Raw genomic sequence first — 21151 nt, forward strand, 5'->3', positions numbered from 1 at the left:
CAGTGGTGGGATTAAAAAAAAATTACTACCGATTCTGTGCGTGGCTTTGTTGGTATGGCGTGGCTTTGTGGGCATGGCTTTGTGGGCGTGGCTTTGTGGGCATGGCAGGGGAAGGATACTATAAAATCTCCATTCCCTCTCGATCAGCTGGGACTTGGGAGGCAGAGAATAGATGGTCCCCGAACTACTCAAAATTTTCGCTGCCAGTTCTCCAGAATATTGTAAATAAAAAGCAGCTGATAAGAGAAGCCAGTGGGGTCAGTCTTCAAAATTCCATGTAATTATGTTTATATGTCTGTTGATGGTCAATTTGTTATAGTGCTAAGCTTCCAGGAATTCTGTAGCTTTTTTGGATTTTGTCTAGATTAGTCACAGTTATGTCTGTCTATGTGTTGTGATATTAAGGAGTTTCATCATGTCTTCTGGCTGCTAATTGGTGTTCATGGATGTACTCTGCTTGTCTTCTGTCTGTTTGTCCTACATAGTAGCTGTTGTAATCCTCACCATATATTATAGATGACTCCTGTTTCTTTTCTTCTGGGACTCCTGGGACCTATCACATTGCTAAAGAATGGACAATAATATTTGGATACATCAGACAGGGAAATAAATACTTTTGGTGTATTTATTTTTGGGGGGGTTGTGTTTGACTTTGGGGGGCTGGGTGGGTGAGGCTGGGGTGGGCATGGCTGGGGTGGCTGTGGCCAGCTTGATATCACTCATGTCACATATGGTGGTCCGGTTGGGACTGGGGAAATCCATTGTCTCCAGCGAAGGAAGGCATGACCAGGGAGAGTGCCAAACCCTTGTCCTCCAGAGGAGCCTTGCTATCACTCTCAGGCTTCTCAGAGGACCCCTGGATGGTGGTGCAGACTGTCCAGAGTCCTAGGTAATGGAGGCCAAATGCCCAATCCAATCCTTGAACTCCCAGGGCACCAGAACCCCACAGCAGAGCACAACCCACCTCCCTGAGGGGGCACTGGCTGCGCTTACCTTCTCGAGGCTGCAGCTATTGTTTTCACTCTCCTTGGTCAGGTTGCTCATGGTATATATGGAAGGTGAAGTGTCAGAAGGAGGCCCACTCCCTCTCCACGCAAATAGACCTGGCTTTGTAACCAAAGTATCCTCAACAATAGGATGAGAGACCAGGAGGAGATAGCAGGAGGAGGAGACAAGGGGATGGAGAAAAGGGCAGCAGGGCTGCTGGTGGCCAAGGACCTTCCTTCCTTCTCCTTTCTTTCTTCTTCCTTCCCCTCTTTCCTTCTTTTTCCTTCCTTGCTCTCTTCCCATCTTTCCTTCTTTTTCTTTGTCCTTCCTTTTTCCCTTTCTCCTTCCTTGTGCCTTCTTGGATGCTTAAATGCAAAAGGGAAATCATTTCTCCTTTTGTTTTGTTTTGCTTTTAGTTTGTTTTGCTCTGCCAGCAAAAAGGGAACCCCGGGGGGGGGGCATGCGCAACCCCCAAGGCCCCATTTTCAGCTGGGACAGCTTCCTGCAGCCCTCTGCTAGAAAAAATGGAGCCAGGGGTCATGTGCACCCCCACAGGCCCCTTTTTCTGCTGAGAAAACCTTCTGCAGCTCTCTGCAAGTGAAAACAGAGCTCAGAAGGCACTCATGGCCCTCCCGAGCTCCATTGTCACTGGCTGCAGGAGGCCATCCTGGCTGAAAACAGAGCCCGGGAGGGCCACGCATGGCCCTCCCGAGCTCCATTTTCTCTAGCAGAGGCACCGTAGGCTGGTCCTTTGCTGTTTCCAGGGCGTTCCCATTGGCCAGATCTAAACACCCCTGAAATACTCCCATCAACTGCCTACTATCATCTTCTAGACTAATAAGGCTGTCTGGCAACAAGGAAAAAACCTGATTTAATGAGGGGCAGGAAAGATATCATACTGAAATCAGAAAAGAAATTAATATTTCCAATACTAAGTGCGGAACATGGTTCACATCTCTCCCTTAATTTGCATAATTAAAGAAGGGAATAAAAAACCCTCAGATATTTCCACGCAAAAATAATTCAGAAAATAGTCACCATATGGAGAAAGGGACGCATGGTGCATTATTCACCATTTAAAACAGAAAATGAGTACCTTTAGGGCTGCAAAACATTTTGCTCATGAGGGCTTAATGTTTGGGCATATGCCTCCTTATCACAAGGGACTCCATCAGAAGTTGGAAGAAAACAATAGGGAGGAATAGCAGTGAGTACCTGTGCAGGTCTTCTTCTGTAATGTGAAAATACTCATGATAAACCAGATACTAAAAGGAGTGATACCATCCCAATTCCAGGTGTTATTAATAAAACCAGTTACCTAAACTCATTTTAATTCAAATTAGGCCAAGTTTTGTTAGTGCAACAGCCTTGGTAATTGTCATGGAAAGTTACAAGGAGATGTGACAGTCAACTGACTCAGAAACTTTTGACTTAATAAACTATGCTACTGTTATGAAATCTCACAAAATGAAACACATTGCAATATTGTTTCCAATTTCCTTGTATCTCCAAAATGTTTAGAAAAACAGGGATTTTGAAATCCAGGAATTTTGAGTGAGGTAGCTCTGAGTATATAATTCAATTTGTCTATTATCATCAGTCTATTGAGGTTACGTAAGTGTCAAACAGCTATTTTTGGTGGCATGAAAGTCTATAAACAGAAGTTGAACCCTACTACATATGCTGACAAAATAGACTGTTTAGAAGGATGGAATTCCCTCTGGGATCAATCTGTCTGAGGTTTCTCAAACATCTTCATCAATCGTTTTTGTTGTAAGAAGTATTTATTTCATTAGTTCTTAGTGCATGGCCTTTTTGGATAGGGTGATATACGCTTTGGAAATTTCCAGATGCTCTCTTTAGAAACAATTGGGAACCTTAAATACATAAAGTATTCAGCTGTAGAATTTCTGACTAACAGAGTTACGTCAACATTGATTTTGAAAATATTTTAGCTACTTGTTTGCCAACAACCAAAATTCATGATGATGATGTTTACTTTTAAAGCCAAGGCCCAACAATCTGGAGTATTTTCTTCTTATTCAATCTGCTTATTTTCTAAAGTTGTCAAATTTTGTTTATAGAGGTGCATGATACAAATTCAAAATTATACTTTTTCTATAATGATGCCTAAATCAGAAATACCTTTGAAATAGAGGCATTATTGTATGTGCTGTTAAAACATTATTTATTCAGGCATTGCAAATTACTGCATTTTAATAGTATTTGTATTTAATAACACTTTAGTACTGAATTAAGAGAATACTTTACTGAGAAATACAATGTTCATTTAGTCCAAATTTCTAATTGCCATTACTTCATCTCCAAATCTGGGTTTTATCCAAAAATATATTCCAGCAAAAGCATGATAACAATTTTATTTTGTTTCTTTTTTAAAATGAGAAAGTGAAACAGACGTGGAAGGAGAAGATGATAGATAGAAGACTGGGGAGAAGAAGAAAAAAGTGAGGGCATATACATGTTCATCCTCAGCAGATGGCAGCATTTAAATAAACTTGGCTAATTTCAGATGCTAAGCAGAGTTGGTCCTGGTGAATATCTGAATGGGGAAAATCACTGGGGAATTCCAGTACTGGTAGCTAGACAGGGAAATCAAAACAAGGTCTGGAAGAAGGCAGGGGAAACCTACTCACATAATACTAGAAGTAAACTATGGCAACTAGGAATGAAGCTTGATAACTTTTCTGACAAGATAGGACATGGTCAGGTCTGGATTGTAGCTATATCGGAAACCACTAATGTTATTGAAAAACATGCTGGAAGAAGATAGTGGCAAATCACTTCTGTATTGTTGCCAAGAAACTACACTGATGCTTCCATGAAGTCAATAGGAACTGAGGACATCTTGTAGGAATCATTACAATTGAGAGGGTTTTTAAAAAAATAAAATAAGACTTGTGGTGCAGGTGAAACTTTAAAAATGGATAGATAAACAAAGTTGTCCTCCCAGTCTCTGAGAAAACTTCATCCATAAAATTTGTCTACAGGTTATGCTGTTGAGGCTTATAGATGTTCTACTCCAGGGATAGTTTGTCTATCCCTATGTATATAAATGTATATAAAGTGTTACATTTTGAAATGAATACAATTCTTTCAAAAAATGCTTTGTCACTATGAACAATTATATAAGAAGGAAGGGAGATTATATGCCTATTCAACTCACAAAAATGGGTAATTGTAGATCAATAAAAACAATAATGATATACCAACAACAATAACAAAAAATCAAGAACAAAATACATGGGTGGGGCAAACCAACAGACACCCCACTTTCCAAGATGAGTTCACCAAACATCTTTTACTAGGTCATCACAACCTTTCTGAAGGTTACAAGCAATGGAACCAGTTGATTCTTGGGAGAAGAAAGAAAATTCCACAAGGCAGGTTCCACAAACTGAATTATAAACAAGGATTAGTTCCAAATCCCATTTGTCAGAAACTTAGTGAGGGACTGTTTAGAGTGCTATGCTGCTATCTTGGATTACTGAATGGAATCACTGCTGTGACAAATGTCTATCCTGAACAAATGGAGAAGCTACTAATAATATTTTTTCTGTAAATCATGTATTTTAAAGTTAATCCATTTTTCATCATGATATGTTCATTCTAAATCAACTGATTCTCATAAAATATAAGGTAAAAATGTTTAAGGATAAAAAAATTTCTAGGCAGAAATTGAGATTTTTTTTCTATGCTTGGTTAAACAATACTCCATCAAGGAACTGGTTTTTTTTACCAGCTGGAAACTCCAATAAACTAATGAAGATTCACCTGAATATTTTGTTCCTTGCATACATGTTGAATTTATGTAATAGACTTATATAGCCAACAATCTCAACAGATGATTCTGGGTGGCATAAAAAAGTTAAAATGCAAACAATTAGAAACAATTCATGGTGCCCCACTCAAATGATACCAACCAGTCATAAAAGATATCAGAAACCTGGTTAGCCTAATATCCTGGACTGATTATTTGGAGAGCAGTCTTTTCTGCATACAACTTCTGCACAAAATGAAGGATCTAATCAATAAATTGATCTTATTGACTTTGGTTGGAAATTTGTCTGCATTGTGCCTCCCTCATTCTGTTTTCTAATGTCCCCCAACTTTTTACTATTTCGTAGTTTAGCTGCATCATCTGAAAAAGATTTTCTTTTAACTATAATCTTTCCTAAGTGTTAAGCCTAAATGTTTGATTCTCTGTATTATGAAAACAAGGTTTTGTAAGATGTGGTTATTACTAAGATAATCCAATTATTTCTATTTATTTATTAAATTTACGCTTCTGCTTTTCCTAATAGTAATTTTACCACATGGTTCTGGTAAAACAAGTTAAGTTTGGGAAGAATCTACCTCAGAAATGAACAAAACATTTTAGAAGTACTTTAAAAAAAAAAAAAGCAAGGCCAGAATAGCATCCATTATGGATTCAATATACATTTCCCTTATATATCCTGAATATTAAGAACGCAACAAGAAAAATAACCAAGACAAAATAATTCTCATTTAAGATTACTTTGATTCCCCTCCAATTCTTTTCTTTCAAGAGATGAACAGAGCTAAAGCTAACATTGATTTTCTGTTCCTCTGTATAACTTCTAAACTGTTATTTAAAGGAACTGATAGATGTTTCCCACAAACTTCAGAAAGTTCCCTAGATAGCATGCCCTAGGAGATTTCAGTGGCACACTGACAACAACTCAGATTCTTTGACTGAAGTTTATGTAAAAGGTTTTCATCTCCAGTCAAATATGATCACCAGATGGAGTATTCCATACTAAGTTAATCAAGATTCAATGCTAAGATCTATCTTGAAAGTTTGCAAACAAAGTAAGGCAAATCCCCCCCAAAAGCAGTTCTGTTTGGCTTTTCATTTTAATGTCTGTAAATCGAAGCTCCTCACTCATTGGAATCATCACTTGAAACCAGTTGACTGCCTTGCTTCTAAGAGAATCCTAGGTATTTTAAAGGTTGATTACCAAGGTTGTTTTTATGCTTATCTTCAAATTAAATATACTCAAAGAGAAGAATAAAGAATTCTGACACAATGAAACCATCACCAAAAGACCATCTTTATATACGTTTTTCATCTATGAACTAGAGAATTGCTCCTCAGAAAAAGTCTGAAAATACAAACATGCAAAAAGCATGTTTGTATCATAATAGATGTATGTCATAGTGCAGGCCATCAACTTTTTCCAAAACCCATTTTTTGAAAGGCCAAAGTTACACCAAAGGAAAGACAAACTGACTAATGATTATTCTCCTGTTAGTTCAGCCATATCTGTATTAGATCCACCCCTTCCAGGTTGGTCAAGGTTTCCAGGGAGAGGGTTTGGGTGATGATTAATTCTTTCTTGAGTTAAGGAGTATTCTGTCAACTCTTAAGGGGACGGTGGTGTGCTCCCTATTAAAGGGGCAATCACTTGGCCCAATCAATCAGTTTTCATTTGTTTTGTAGGTGGTTGCACAGCAGTTTCAACAGATCTAAATATGAATCATATAGAAAACATTTCATACACACACACACTCACACGCTCAAATGAGTAGCAAAGCTTCATAAAATGGAAATGAATATGAACTACTGATGGCAAAGTCCACAATTTCCTATTAGAAACGTATTTCCATGGCTCTCAATCTATTGCCCATCTTCCTTTGCAGTAGGATTCTAATCCATCTTCACTGGTCAAAATTTTTCACCCTGCAGCTAAAGAATCTTCAAATTGTATCTTATACTAGCCTTGCAGGAATAAATTAGTCATTCTTGAATACATAAATTAGTTCTGGCCTGGTTACACTGACAAACAATCACACAGAAAGAAGCTTTGAGTTGATGTGTAGTTCAAGACTGCAAGAAAACAGCTTTGCAAATAGCACATCTAATGTACTTTTATTACTCCTTATCTACTATAGTGTAATCATAAAATAAATTATATAGTGTAGAAAAATTACTCATAAATAGATACTGTTGGAAAATATTAAGCATACATAAGATGTCCAAATGAAAAATAATTGCAAAATTCTTATGAACTAAATTGCTTGCAACAATCCATGATTGAATTGTGCACTAATAAATGTTCTGCTACCATCCTCTTGTCTCAGAGTGGAGGCAGAATATAATATGAACAAGATGATCCATAAGCCTACCAAATTCAACAGGATTTAACAGACATATATATCAGGGATTGACAATTTTTCAGACATTCTGTATTTATGCCTTATCATATGATGATCCATGAAACTCAAATATTTTGGCCACCTAATGAGAAGGAAGGACTCACTGGAGAAGAGCCTAAAGCTGGGAAAGATTCAGGGCAAAAGAAGAATGAGACAATAGAGAATGAGGTGTCTGGATAGAGTCACTAAAGCAGTAGGCGTGAGCTTAAATGGACTCCAGAGGATAGTAGAGGACAGGGTGGCCTGGAGGAATGTTGCCCATGGGGTTGCAATGGGTTGAACATGACTTCGCAACTAACAACAATAATATGATGATCCACTACTGTAAGGTGTTTTTCCCCCTAATGGGGATTATCTTTTACTTGATAAATCCATTTGAAACAGTTTGAATATTTTAGTACATTAATGAAACTACATTCCTCTTGGCAGTTGAAAAAGCCTTGGATAAAAGTTCTCTGTAAAGTAATGAACTGAATCAATACACAACAATTAAGAATCTGTCCTATTAGGTGTGTCTAAAATTTATACCTGATGAACTGAATCTGTCCTATTAGGTGTGTCTAAAATTTATACCTGATTTCTTCAGAGAAGAAAATTTCTAAATAAATAATGTTAAAGAAAATCATATTTGTGTACAAGGCCTTCAAATGACTAGACTAAAAATCATTCATTCCTTGTGAGAGTTATTGGGAAGTTCTACCTAAGGTTAGTTAGTCATTTCAGATAATTGTAAGCATTTGTGGAATAGTTTCCTGCTGTTCAGAAGATCTGATTTCCGCAATTTGATTTACAAATTACCCATGTTCAATTTTAATTCTGATTTCATCCAGTGGTAGGCATTTACTTAGCTCAGCTTTGTCCATGATCAGATCTTTTCAGAACTTTACACTCTTCATTCACGTCAGCTGAATGTCTAATTTATTACTCCTTTTACTTTAACAAGTTTAAAAGGAAAATGCTAGCTTCTACATAAACCTCTTAGTGGCCATTTACTGCTATTCCTCAGCATAATAATTAGTATGATTATATCTAACACTTCTACTTTTATACAATTACATGAAATTACCCAGGTGTAGATTCCAAATGACAATTTCTAATGGTGTTTTCAAATCATAAGAAAAAATATATGGACATGGTAACTGACAACAGCTTTCCATTTTACTGGTGCTAACATCTACCTCTTGGAGACTGCTGTCATATTCAATCTAATGTACTGGCCAACCCAGGACAAAATCATTTCCAAAATAATAATCCTTGAAATGTCTCATTTGATCATCATAGTTATTGATGCTTTATTTCTCAACTTTTAAAAAATGGTTCAGATAAAGAAAACCTGGAAATGGAGCAGAACTAACAATTGGTTTGTAACTAAGTGTCAGTAAGTGTTTCTGAGGAGAAACACTGGAGGTTTCTTACAGAACTTACGAATGTTATTACATCAGTCCATCTCACTAGAAATTACAATTCTAAATAATTGTAATTAATGGTAAATAATGTAAGCCAAATTTGTACATTGTGGATTATGGTCCTCCTGCAGTTGTTAAATGTCAATCTCTATATACCTTAACTACATGTTGCGGAATGATAATTCCTTTGCTCCAATATAACCTGCCCCAGCTCCTACAATTTAAATAGGATGATCTCAAAGCTTCCCTCACCACAATTTATTCAATGAGAACAATAGATGGCTAATTAACATTCTAATTCGAAAGAGTCCATCTTGCTTCCCTTCTAGTATGCATAGTAGTATTTAGCTACAAGGCTTCATGGAACAAGGAAGTCAAATCTGAGGTAAAAATTGAAGGCAACTATTCCAGAACTTTTGCAGATTTCAGAGCAAAAAATCCCACTGCAGAATGAGAATCTATAAATATAGATTAGGATAGCTGCTTATAAATCTACACAGCTTTCCTTGATTTAAAATTGCAGTCTTCCAGATCAGTTGCAAATGCAATGCCTGTCCAAAATAATTTCATTCAACAGAAGCCTGAACAGCCAAGACACTCTGATAATCTTAGAGCAAATCATGCTTTCATGTCTTATTTCTAAAAATAGTCTGCAAATTATTTTTTAAATATTACTCTTATTTTACCATGAAAATGACTAGCTTTCTATTTTTATACAAAGAATCAAGACAGAGAGCAAGTTACACATAGCTATGTGACAAAGATCAAGAGATACCCTATTTTCTTTCCAGTGTGTGTCCATGTCACAGTCATTCCAAAGCCTATTCTGCTTGTTTTCTATTAAACTTAAAAAAAAAACTGCCAAAAATTGTAAGAAATGCATATACATGGAAGTGCTCTCAAAAGTATTGGGTTCACACATATATAGAAAAGTAAGAATTCATAGCAGGAAGTAAATAATAGGAGGTTTGCAATTAACCTTATTTTCAAGTTCTTGCAAAGAATAATAACTGCTCTTGATCAATTCACTAACTTCATTTATTCTAACTGGACTCAAATTTAGATTAAAGTGAATGGCTCTGTCAGTCAATATTAACAGATACATTTTGTGAAAGCAAAGCCAGGCTTTATAGGACTGGTGAAATTTCTCAGAAATTCAAGCCCAATTTGGCACTGGAACAGATTATGATAAAGAGATAAAACTATCCTACTTGACTTCCAACAGAGGTAGACCCTCTTCATGTCAGAAAAATTTCTGTATGTGATTCCATACAGGGCATTCTTTTGTACACCAATTGTTGTGCAAATCTTGTCATTCAAAATCATGTGCCTAATTACATGAAAAACACATGTCTATTGTTGAATGTTAGACAGAATTGCCCAAAAGGAAATAAAAGTGCTTGAATGAAAAGTCATAATTGTGCCAAGATTCAAACACATTTCATAAAGACATAAGTACCACAAAATATATATTGGACTGGAAATATTTAGGATCTTCCTGAAGGACAACAACGAGGACAAATTTAATTTCTTGGAATAACAGATTCAGAAAAATCTCCTTAAAGGAGATCTAATTAATCTAATATCTTTCAGTGTAGCATCACAGGAATATAAGGAGCTGCCATGACAACTGAACACAGTGGGAATTGTAGCCCTGTTATCTCGAAGCCTTGAACTGAAGAAAGTGAGTGTACACTGTGTATCCGTTAAATGGGAACCAACTGCTTATGCCAAGCACATATCACATATAAGCCTACTGAAGGTTTTATTCTCCATCAGCCATTCATTGGAATAAGAATTCTAAATTCTTGTAATAAGAATTCTAAACAATCCCACAACTTTTTAAAACTGATAATACAATTCCTTATATACTGAAATTACAAAAGAGTAAAAGGCAATAAATAAAAGAAAGAATTATGAAATATAGGAGTTCAAACTATCTGAATATTGTATATATGGCTGGGCAATGCTTTATTTCAAAAACAAAGGGCTGTGAAGCAGATAAAAACACAAACTCTGCATCTGCTTGCAAGGGGGCAGCTAAGAAAGTCTAAGAAAATATGTGCCTACTAATACAGCTGCAGAAGTGTTGCTGTTGTGCTCTCACATGCTCCTAATTGCAATACAGCCCTACTCTGCATAGCTTTCTGAACATTCAATGTTATAATTCCAAAACACTATAAAAACTATCTTACAATTTTTCAGTTCGATTATATAAAATATAACTCTTATCCTAATATATCCTTCACTGATGAAGTGCTCAGTTTTTACCTCACTCTTCATGGTAATTCTAACAAACAATTTGCTGTTTGATAAATTCACTAAATTAGATTCAAACTGCACAAAGCAGTATTTTTTACAATTTTTACCATCAGGATCTGAATACAATATTGGTAGAAAATGCATCTCAAATAAAACAAAGTAAAAATAAAAATCAGTTTGAAAGGCAACAAACCAAAGGAGAATTGTTGTTGTTGTTGTTATACTATCAAGATTAAGATAGACCACCAATGTATGTCCATGCAGGAATCTTTAATAATGTTTAAAGAAAAATTCAATTTCACTTAACTTGCCTTCTTTGAAGAGCTTGTTCCAATAAATTCTGCCAACATCATTTCCACCAAGAAAGATGAGGTTGGAAAAAATCAAGAATGTGGTGGATACAGCTGCCATTGCTGCATGGAATCGACGAATCCCTCTTGGGGATAAAACCCGGTTCTAAAAAGATAGAAATTAAAAGACAGCTTAAAATAAAAGCTAGCAAAATTTTAATGCTGAATTAACTGAAATCTATTTGTTGTTGCCAGATTAAATATTACCTGGATGTTGGTACTGTGTTAAAACATTCCAGAAATAATTTTCAGGTGAAAATTTGTAATCCCCAAAGTACATTGGCTTTGTGAATTGTACTTAAATGCTGCTAGTTCTGAAAATTGTCTTTAGATTAGGCTGAATAGCAGTTAATCTAAGTCAACCCCTCCCCATCTCTCCCTCTCCCTCCCTCTGTGTGTGTGTGTGTGTGACAGAGAGAGGGACTGCCATATATGGTTTTTTTCCTCTTTGGCAGGAAGTTTACAAATTTATAGCTTTCTTTATTGCAGCAAAAGTCTTATTTTGCTTTTTCTGCATTTTCCTATAGCAATAGCACTTAGACTTATATACTACTTCACAGTGCTCTTTAAGCAGTCTACAGAGTGAGCATATTGCCCCAACAATCTGGGTCCTCATTTTACCCACCTCAGAAGGTAAAAGCTGAGTCAATCTTGAGCTGGTGAGACTAAACCTGAACAACTGTGTAAAAGGGAATCACCATTTGAATTTTTTTCTGTTTCTCATGACACTTTTTCAACACTTGCTTTATCTTTCAATTACCAAACTGAATGCATTACAGTTTTAATTGAATATGAACTTATTTGATAGAAGATAGCTCTGAATGCAATTATTGTCAAATGTTCCTATCTGATGTGCTATAGATCTCAAATATGTCTTAACAATGTATATTGATTTTTTTTTAAATTTTAGTAATAGATAAGCCTGTTTCTAATCTAATACATAATTTTGATAACAAGAATCAAATAGCAAAATATTCTTATTTTGTCTATAACATTTCCATGGTATCTACTTGGTTGGTAAGAGCTGGCCAAGTTGATATGTTCTGGACTGCCCTTAATTAAACAGTGCCATCTAACAGAACCTAGGAAACCTTCCTTCTCTGTCATGGCCTCTGGTTGAAATCCTTATAGAAATTCTTGTGACCCTCCCATCCCCAGGCCACACCAGAAGACCCTGAAAAAATAGATATACTCCCAGGATTTAGGGGTAGTGTAGATATGGTCCTGTTAATAGACAAGTTTTTTTTATATTGTTGTATGGATTACCTGTATGTTTAATTACATTGTGATATGCATTTTATATTCTTTGTTGAGAGAGAGCTAATAGAAGCTGAGCTCTAACAAAACTGACATTATAAAAAGTCCCAGCTTGTAGTCAGAAGCAGTGATAACTGTTTATTCATTTTTAAATATTAAGAGATAATTTAATTTTGGCCAATTGTAAAAATTGCCTATTGTGTTAAAAACTTTGTAGGGCAGCAAACTTGCTTTTAAATGCTTAAAAACTGCAAAGAGCAGAAATAATTTTTTTAATCATAAGCATATTGGTGTTTTGAATTGTGATGAAAACGGAAAGCTTAGGATTTCAAAGGAAAGATATACATGAGTATAACAATTTGCTTCAAATGTCTGCAATTCTTGGAAGTCAATGCACAGCATGACTCAGTGCGGCTTGGATGAGAAATGGTAGTGAATATTTGGGTTGGAGCCTTTCCATCAAAACAAACTGAATGCAACCTGGAATTTAAGCAAAGGATGTGCCTAGCTGATAGAAAAGATGCTGCATATGAATATCATCTGCCAACTTTTGAGAAAGGTCTCAAAAGGGTCATGTCTAATGATATGCCAGAATACAAATTCCTTTCATAGTTTTCCTGGAACTCCACGAACAGCAGATAAAGCAGCCTCTGGGGAAAAATATGATTTCACGTGTTCTTTAAATATCAAATTCTAAGGTAAAAAAATGAATGACAACCAGACTATGGTACTTTTTGTGAGTGAAAACAACACATTATCTTTCATCAGAGAGAAATTCATCCTTCTGTCTTTTTTATTATTTTTTTATTAACAAACCTGTAAAATATACACACACAAAACTTAGATGTACACCACATTTACACAATACAATATGAACAGGAGCTTCCTGTTCTTTCTAATAGCAATTATCAATCGATACTGCTCACCTTATATTATTTTCCTTTCTATTATATTTCATTTGGATTTCACCATTCTTAACCCTCTTATTTTACTCATAACTATTATTTTTGAGTTTTGTTAAATTCCTTCATTGATTCTTGTTTCTTTCCTCCATTCACCTATATCATTTATCCCATATCTGGTAGAATTCTGATTCCTCTTTTCCCTGGATTTCTTTAGTTAGTTTGTCCATTTCAGCACAATACATAACCTTTCTTATTATTTCATCTTCGCTTGGAATTAATTTGTTTTTCCATTTCTGGGCAAAGGCAATCCTTGCCACCATAATTATATGTAGTATTAAATACTGGATTGCTTTTTTGTATTTTGCAGACATTATTCCTAATAAAAAAACTTTAGGTTTCCATTCTATTTTAACCCCCGTTATTGCCTCCAGCCAATTTTTGATCCTTTTCCAAAAAAGTTTAGCCTCCTCACAGGTCCACCATAAATGGTAATATGTTCTGTGTATTGATTCGCATTTCCAACATTTTGGGGAGGTATTTGTTAAGATTTTAGCTAACCTTGTTGGTGCCAGGTGCCATCTGTAAAACATTTTGTACTGGTTTTCCTTGTATGCAACTGATAGTGTCATTTTTAAGTTTGTTCCCCAATTTTTTCCCCATTTGTCTAATTCAATATTATAGCCAAAGTTCTGCGCTCATTTTATCATTTGTTCTTTCACAATTTCCTCTTCCATTTTATACTTCAGGAGGAATTTATATATTCTTCCTATCATCTTTCTATCTGAGCTTTGAATAATTTTATCCAATTCGTATGGTTCTGTTTCAATGTCATATAATTTAGTATCATTATTGTATTTAGTTTTGATTTGGAGGTAAGTTAGCCAGTCAACTTTCATGTTCTGTTCTGCCAATTCTTCAATTGTTTTTAAATTTCCCTGTCTATCAATTAAGTCTCTGTATCTTAGCATTTTGTTCAAATCTATAAAATTTGAGTGAGTTGTCCTTTCTGTTGGTGATAGCCAATTCGGGATTTTCACATAGTGGATATTTTTATTTATTTTGAGCCATTTTTGCAATAATGCTCTTCTAGAAATTCATCCTTCTATCTGTCTCCTATGCCCTGTATTGTTATGATCCAATATTTGGGGATATTGGTTATTCCCATGTAAGAATATTTTGTGGTACCCAGCAACCACTAACAAGGGGTGGGGTGGGGGAGACAAACCCAGGCATTTATTATCAACTAATGCTAAATCCTAGCCAGGAAATGAGAAGCAGTTCAGTTTACAAAGGATGGCTGTGCAGTATCTTGCCACATTTGTGACTTAAGGATAGCAATCTACATCAGTACAAGGCCACTGGACTTTCCATGTACTGGCAAAATAGTGTAACCATGAAAATATCAGCTGTGCAATACTACCAGTCCTATCTGCTTTTGTTTTGTACAAGAACTGTGACATCATGATATTCTCAATCATTGTGCTAAATTTAGCTAAGTTTATCCAGCTGTCATATTTCAAATACACTCACTGATTTCTCTTCTAAGCCCTGAACAGATATTTATAACTGAACAGATATTTATAACTATATATAGTTGATATAGGAATGCTAAATACAGTCATTATTTAAAAATTGTAAAAAGAAAAATGTGTTTGAATGCCTTGTGATACGCAGTAAGGGCAGGAAATTTTTAATTAATTTATAAATATATCGTTCAACGACTTCTAGGATTCTATTTTTCATACATGACAAGCATAAAAGTAGTTGGAATATTTAAATATTAGTTTTTACTATGTTACCAGAGAAGAAATAGTAACTGACCAGGAATTAGGGAAAATTGGTCATAGAGCAAAAGCAAATGTCTCGGTAGTTTAAGAGTCTACAACCTCTCTGTGCGTTTCAATGGGTAGTTTGTTAAAATCCAAACTATAGGTAATCCTCAAATTACAACTGTTCATTTAGCAACTGTTCAAAGTTACAATGGCACTGAAAAAGTGACATGCCCGTTTTTCACACTTACAACTGTTACAGCATCCCCAAACGTCTTGTTCAGTAAGTATTCATAGTTATGATAGTCATGAAAAGTAGCTGCACAACAAATCCTTGCATTTATGACCTTCATAGGACCGTAAAGCAAATGAAAGCTAAAGTAAGATCGTAACTTTCACTAAAGAGCTTTGGTGGCGCAGTGGTTAGAATACAGTATTGCAGGTTATTCCTGCTAGCTGTCAGCAGTTTGGCAGTTCAAATCTCACCAGGCTCAATGTTGACTCAGGCTTCCATCCTTCCAAGGTTGGTAAAATGAGTACCCAGATTTTTTTTGGGGGGGGCAATATGCTGACTCTGTAAACTGCTTGGAGAGTGCTGTAAAGCACTATGAAGCAGTATATAAGTCTAAGTCTATTGCTATTAATAACTGGGTTACCAGTCCCACTGTGATCGCTAAATGTAGTAGTAGTTTAACAGAATAACAGAGCACATGCAAAACCATCCCCTCCCACCCACCCCTGCCACCAGTCTGCAAAGCTGGAAAGGTTGGGAAACTCCGATCTATTGGAAGACAAAGGCTTAGCTTTTTTCCCCTCTAAAACAAAAATCATGAAGAGAATTCTAGAGAATTTTCAGCTGAGTTGAATTTCAGCCAACCCTTACATAATTCATCTGTATGCAGCTTTGCTTGTTGCTCACTTTTTATATAACTTGCTGAAGGCAACTCGTCAATTACAGATTTTCTTCTCTCAGTGGGCATAAAAAGAGCTAATTTTCTCTCCCAAGTTTGCTGAAAATCTGGTAGACTTCTCTACCTAAACTCTCATAGCTTGTTTCAACAACAAATAGACTGGCTATTGGGGCAAAAAGAATGGTTATTTCTTGATTCTGCTGAAAAAAGAAATGCAAACCCAGCAACTGAATACCACCTTTGGATATCATTTGTGGGATCTCTTCCTAGTTTGCTTGATATTTTACAGTGATATATATTCCTTTGCTAATTCCTACTTCAGACTAGTTTCACCTCACCTCCAGTTTTTCAGCCACTATCCAGGAAATTTTAGCATGTCCTGATTGTGGCGCCATGCAGCTTTCTTCTTCTCTTCCAAGCCAGGATTAAACAGTTCGCTGAACAGAAATAGGAGGATAAGAATGAAGGCCTAACCTGCCAGCCATCAGATTTTCCATTAATACTACTTGTTCCTTTCACAAGACAAACATGCTGATTGATCACCTACACCATTAAGCAGCATCTACAAGTTTTAAAATGATTAAACAGGGATCCGTTTTATATCTTTTGAAACATTTCAAGAGCAAAATAAATTATCACTATAATTTATTATCCCTGGCTCAATGGCTGTGATCATATAGCATGACTGATAGAATCAGCCATCTCCACATTCAATAGACTGATTGTGGTTGCCTAGTATCACATAAGCAATATAACGAAGCCAAAAGCCCAGGCAAGTGAAGTGTAACCATTTTCCATGTCCTCCAATTACCTCTAAGGAGGTTAGGAGGCTTCCATATTCTGCTTTGTTTCCTCCAACACCCTCTTCCCAAGCCACTCCCTTTAATAGTTTGACAGGGTCAGCACTACTGCAAAAAAACTACTTTCATTCACATTATTTTCATTCAAAGTACTACATATACTCTTCATTTAGTGATCAGTGTTGGGACTGGTAACTCAATTATTAAGCAAAAGTTGCAATTTTACTTTAATTTTCCTTTGCTTTACAGACCCATGAATGTCATAAATGCAAGGATTGGTTGCCACCTAGAACTAAGGAGAAACTTCCTGACCGTAAGAACAATCAATCAGTGGAACAACTTCCCTTCAGAAGTTGTACATGCTCCAACACTGGAGACTTTTAAGAAGGGACTGGAGTACCATTTGTTGAAAATGGTTTGAGCAGGGGGTTGGATTAGAAGACCTCCAAGATCCCTTTCAATTCTGTTATTCTGTTAAACTACTGCAGGTGCTCTTCATTTTGTGATCACAGTTGGGATTGGTAACTCAGTTATTAAGCAAAAGTTATAATCTTACTTTAGCTTTCCTTTGCTTTACATTTCTATGAAGGTCATAAATGCAAGGATTGGTTGTGCAGCTACACTTTCATTACCATCATGACTATGAATGCTTACTGAACAAAACATTTGGAAGTTCAAGCAGGGACAGAGGATGGTGATGTAGAGTGGAAAGACTTAGCACTAATTGATCAGTTCACAGAAAGGCTGGCCAATGAACTGAGACAAGCTAGTGAGGCAAGGAGCCCAAAATACCATAAAAGACCTTTTTCAACACTGTGTAATTATAGATGGTCAGCTGGAAGAATTAAGACAAGGGAGAAACAGGAAGGAAAATGAACCTACAATGTCTTCCTCATACAACTACATCCAATCCTTCGAATCCAGCATGGCAGAACAGTGATGGCAGTGTGGGACAACCAAAACAGAAGAGAGCAAGGACTATGCTATTACTGTGTGGCTCTCAGACACACAGCTAGATCATGCCCAACAAAAAACAGCAGTAATGGTCACAATAATAAGATGCAGAACTTGTAAATCAATGGAATACAAAGCCTACAACTGCCTAGCTCAATCTCAGACAATGCCTGAGGAAAACTTCACCATTCTCCCCTCCCCAGAGCTCCAAAAGAAGGCCATCCACCATTTGAGGAGAACTCAGCCAACTGAGTTGGCGCAGTGGGTAGAGTGCAGTACTGCAGACCACTTCAGCTAACTGCTAGTACAGCAGTTCAGCGGTTCAAATCTCACCGGCTCAAGGTTGACTCAGCCTTCCATCCTTCCGAGGTGGGTAAAATGAGGACCCAGACTGTGGGGGCGATATGCTGACTTTGTAAACCGCTTAGAGAGGGCTGAAAGCCCTATGAAGCAGTATATAAGTCTAACTGCTATTGCTATAACTGCTATAAGTAGGCAAGCATACTTAATTATTTTTATTATTGTTATTTCAGATTCTGGGCAGAAAGTGGAGCTTTCTGCACTTGTAGATTCTAGTAAAAAAGTAAAGCGTTTTACTCCACTAGTTGTTGCTGACTACAGGGGATGATGCTCATCTCCACTTTAAGGCCATTAAGCCAGCACTTTCAGAAGACATATCCATGGCCATGTGGCCAGCATGATATCACAGAGTGCTGTTATCTTCCACCGAAGTGGCAACCATTTACTGACTTGCATTTGTATGATTTCGAATTGCTAGGTTGGCAGGAGTTGGAGATAGGATGGGAGCTTACTCCATGATGTGGAGCTTGGGTCTCAAACCAGAACTTCCAGTTTTCCAACTGACAAGCCCAGTGTCTTCACCACTGAGCCACTGCGCCACCCCATATACTCTGGACAATGACAAATGACAATCAAAGATCACACAGAGCTCAAATCACTTTATGTAAATGCATGCTCCATTAGGATAGGCCTTTCCTTAGTTTCTTTCTCTGACCATTAAGCAACCAGGAGGTCCTCTCCAATTGTCTGTTTCCTTTTTACCCTTTCCTTTCTATGTATTCCATTACAGAGTCCCATTTTTTCTTAACTTTAGAGGCAATATGGTGCTAGCTCCATACATTAGTTCTTTGATTAGGAGACAAGCAATTCTAAAAAGTACTCAACCTGCTCAGGACGCTTTCAGAAAACACATTTCAGATTTCATCCTAAACTTAAATATGATTCTTAGAAACATGAACAAGAATTAACTTACAATAAAATTATGGACAATTGGAAAAGAAACAATCCTCTTCACTCCATTTTCAGCTGTTACTCCAAGCCAATTAAGCACAGCCCAGGACCAAAGATAGCTATGGCTTCCATGCCAGTAACTTACAAAAGCAAATGTGATGGCAGTTGAAAACAACATCTTAAATATGCTGCAATGAGATCCTCCCATTGGGACATAAATATACCTGCCAGAGAAATTAAAAATAGAAGTAATTAGATATAAGCTTTCCAAGAGTTGCTTGTTTTTATTAATGATAAAAGTTTTCTCTTGACATGTTATATTTGCAATCTACTCTAGTTTCTCAAGCATAACATTTTTAACAAATGTCAAAACACCTTTTTCCTGCAGATGATGTACCACGAAACTCATGTCCTATATCACTTTCGGTGGACACAATTGATCTGTGAACCATTACTTGTTTCTTGTTTGAAAAAGTTGAGGTAAAACCCAATCTTTGTTTTTATGAGAAAAGTTCTTTTTAAATATAATGTCTTGTTTTCAGTGAAGGTTTACACTCAAAGTGCCAGTAGCAAAAGTAGCAGCAGTCATTTTTTCTTGTTTGCTGATAATTTCTGCCTGTTTTCCCACACCTTCCTCCCTCTTCTCATTTCTACAGCATCCTACTGCTTTGCATGAATATTCCAATGAAAATGAATTATTTTATCCAAGTCCTAAATATGATACAATCTTTCTCATTTATTACAAATTCAAATACTTGTTAACTGGATTTCTAAAATATTATTTTTCACTAGTGCTATGTGTATACTTCAGATTTGGATTAGATTATGAAAATGCAGAATTAAGAGTTTTCTCTTTCTGTAACTCATCAAGGATTCTGATAACATGGCATTCTACATTTTCTTAGTCTTAAAACAAATTGGCAGAGAGAATGACAAAAGGGGGATAACTAGGTAGCAAAACAACTACAGAATAAAGAACAAGTTAAAAAAGAGTGAAATAGTGACACAAAGATTGCTTGGATTTCCTCTGTGACTATATAGCACAGATGGGAAGAAAGTTAACCACCAGTCTGCAAGAACACAAGTGAGTGGTCAAACAAGGAGACCCACACTCATTGGTAGCCTCACTTTGCAATGAACAAGGATATACATTCAATTTCAAATTCAAGCTACAAAGACTATTGGCCAAGCAGGTACAAAGGTAACCAGGGAAATGATTGAAGCCTGGGAAATGGGCCCTTGTCAGTCAACAGGAGTGCTGACTTACTATCAGCTTATCAGGTACTTAGGAGCCAAAGACCTGGCAGCACAAGGAAATAACAGCCAATGACTTAATAGTCATCCATCAACATCCCAATCAACATTCCCTGAGGATGGGCTCCAGTACGAGTTTGAAAGCTTAGAACGCTAAGTCTCTGGTCCTGGTGTCTGACTCGGATTGGATCCTGCAACTATACTGTAACATGTATAGTTGCCTTCATTCATGAAAATAGTTTTTTAAAAAGTGGGACAGGTAGCCTGGTCAGCAGCAAGAAAGACATGCATGAAGACATTGGCATATATCATTGCCTACTATAATGATGCCCAGCTCAATTATTTACAAAATCCTTCTTTAACCATTGTAGATACATCTTTTCAAGGCCATATATTAATATTTTTCCCTCTGCAATACTGGAAGACAGATATAATAAGATTCCATAGCTAGAAAAACTCTGTCAGTGTGGAAAGTGGGAAATGGAATTAATGGCTCATATGCTTCTAAGCTGCTTTTTCTGTGAGCAAGCCAGACACTGAAGTAAAACACCCTATATTAAAAGGCATAAAGGATAGTCTACAGAACTTTATCTTTACCTATTGCACCACAAGTTGCAATATTTTTTCTGAAGCCATACAGCAAGTTTATCAAGGCAAAATTCTATCTTATATGCAATAAAGTTGTTTACCTCCTCCATTTTATTTCCTCTATTTTATTCACACATCCACTCAGACAAAGACTGTAAAATAGCAGCAAATAGGGTATATAACTTTTATAAAGAATATTTTTGTGGCTTTAGTTAACTAAATCAGCTCATCCGGTTTTACAGGTTTTATGTTTAAAATT

The 21151-nt window shown here is 36.4% G+C and overlaps 1 protein-coding gene across 2 annotated transcripts in view; it reads right to left on the reverse strand.

The window, feature by feature from the left end:
• The window catches only part of HHAT (hedgehog acyltransferase), a 162060-nt gene that overhangs the window by 22435 nt on the left and 118474 nt on the right, over positions 1-21151 (reverse strand). For both annotated transcript variants that reach the window (XM_032214920.1, XM_032214919.1), the window contains exons 10-11: positions 19073-19274; positions 11165-11309 (exon numbers count right to left, since the gene is read on the reverse strand). In XM_032214920.1, coding sequence (XP_032070811.1) covers positions 11165-11309; positions 19073-19274 — 347 coding nt within the window. The remainder of the gene's footprint in view (positions 1-11164; positions 11310-19072; positions 19275-21151) is intronic.

Source organism: Thamnophis elegans, chromosome 4 (assembly GCF_009769535.1).
Source record: "Thamnophis elegans isolate rThaEle1 chromosome 4, rThaEle1.pri, whole genome shotgun sequence".
NCBI lineage: Eukaryota > Metazoa > Chordata > Lepidosauria > Squamata > Colubridae > Thamnophis > Thamnophis elegans.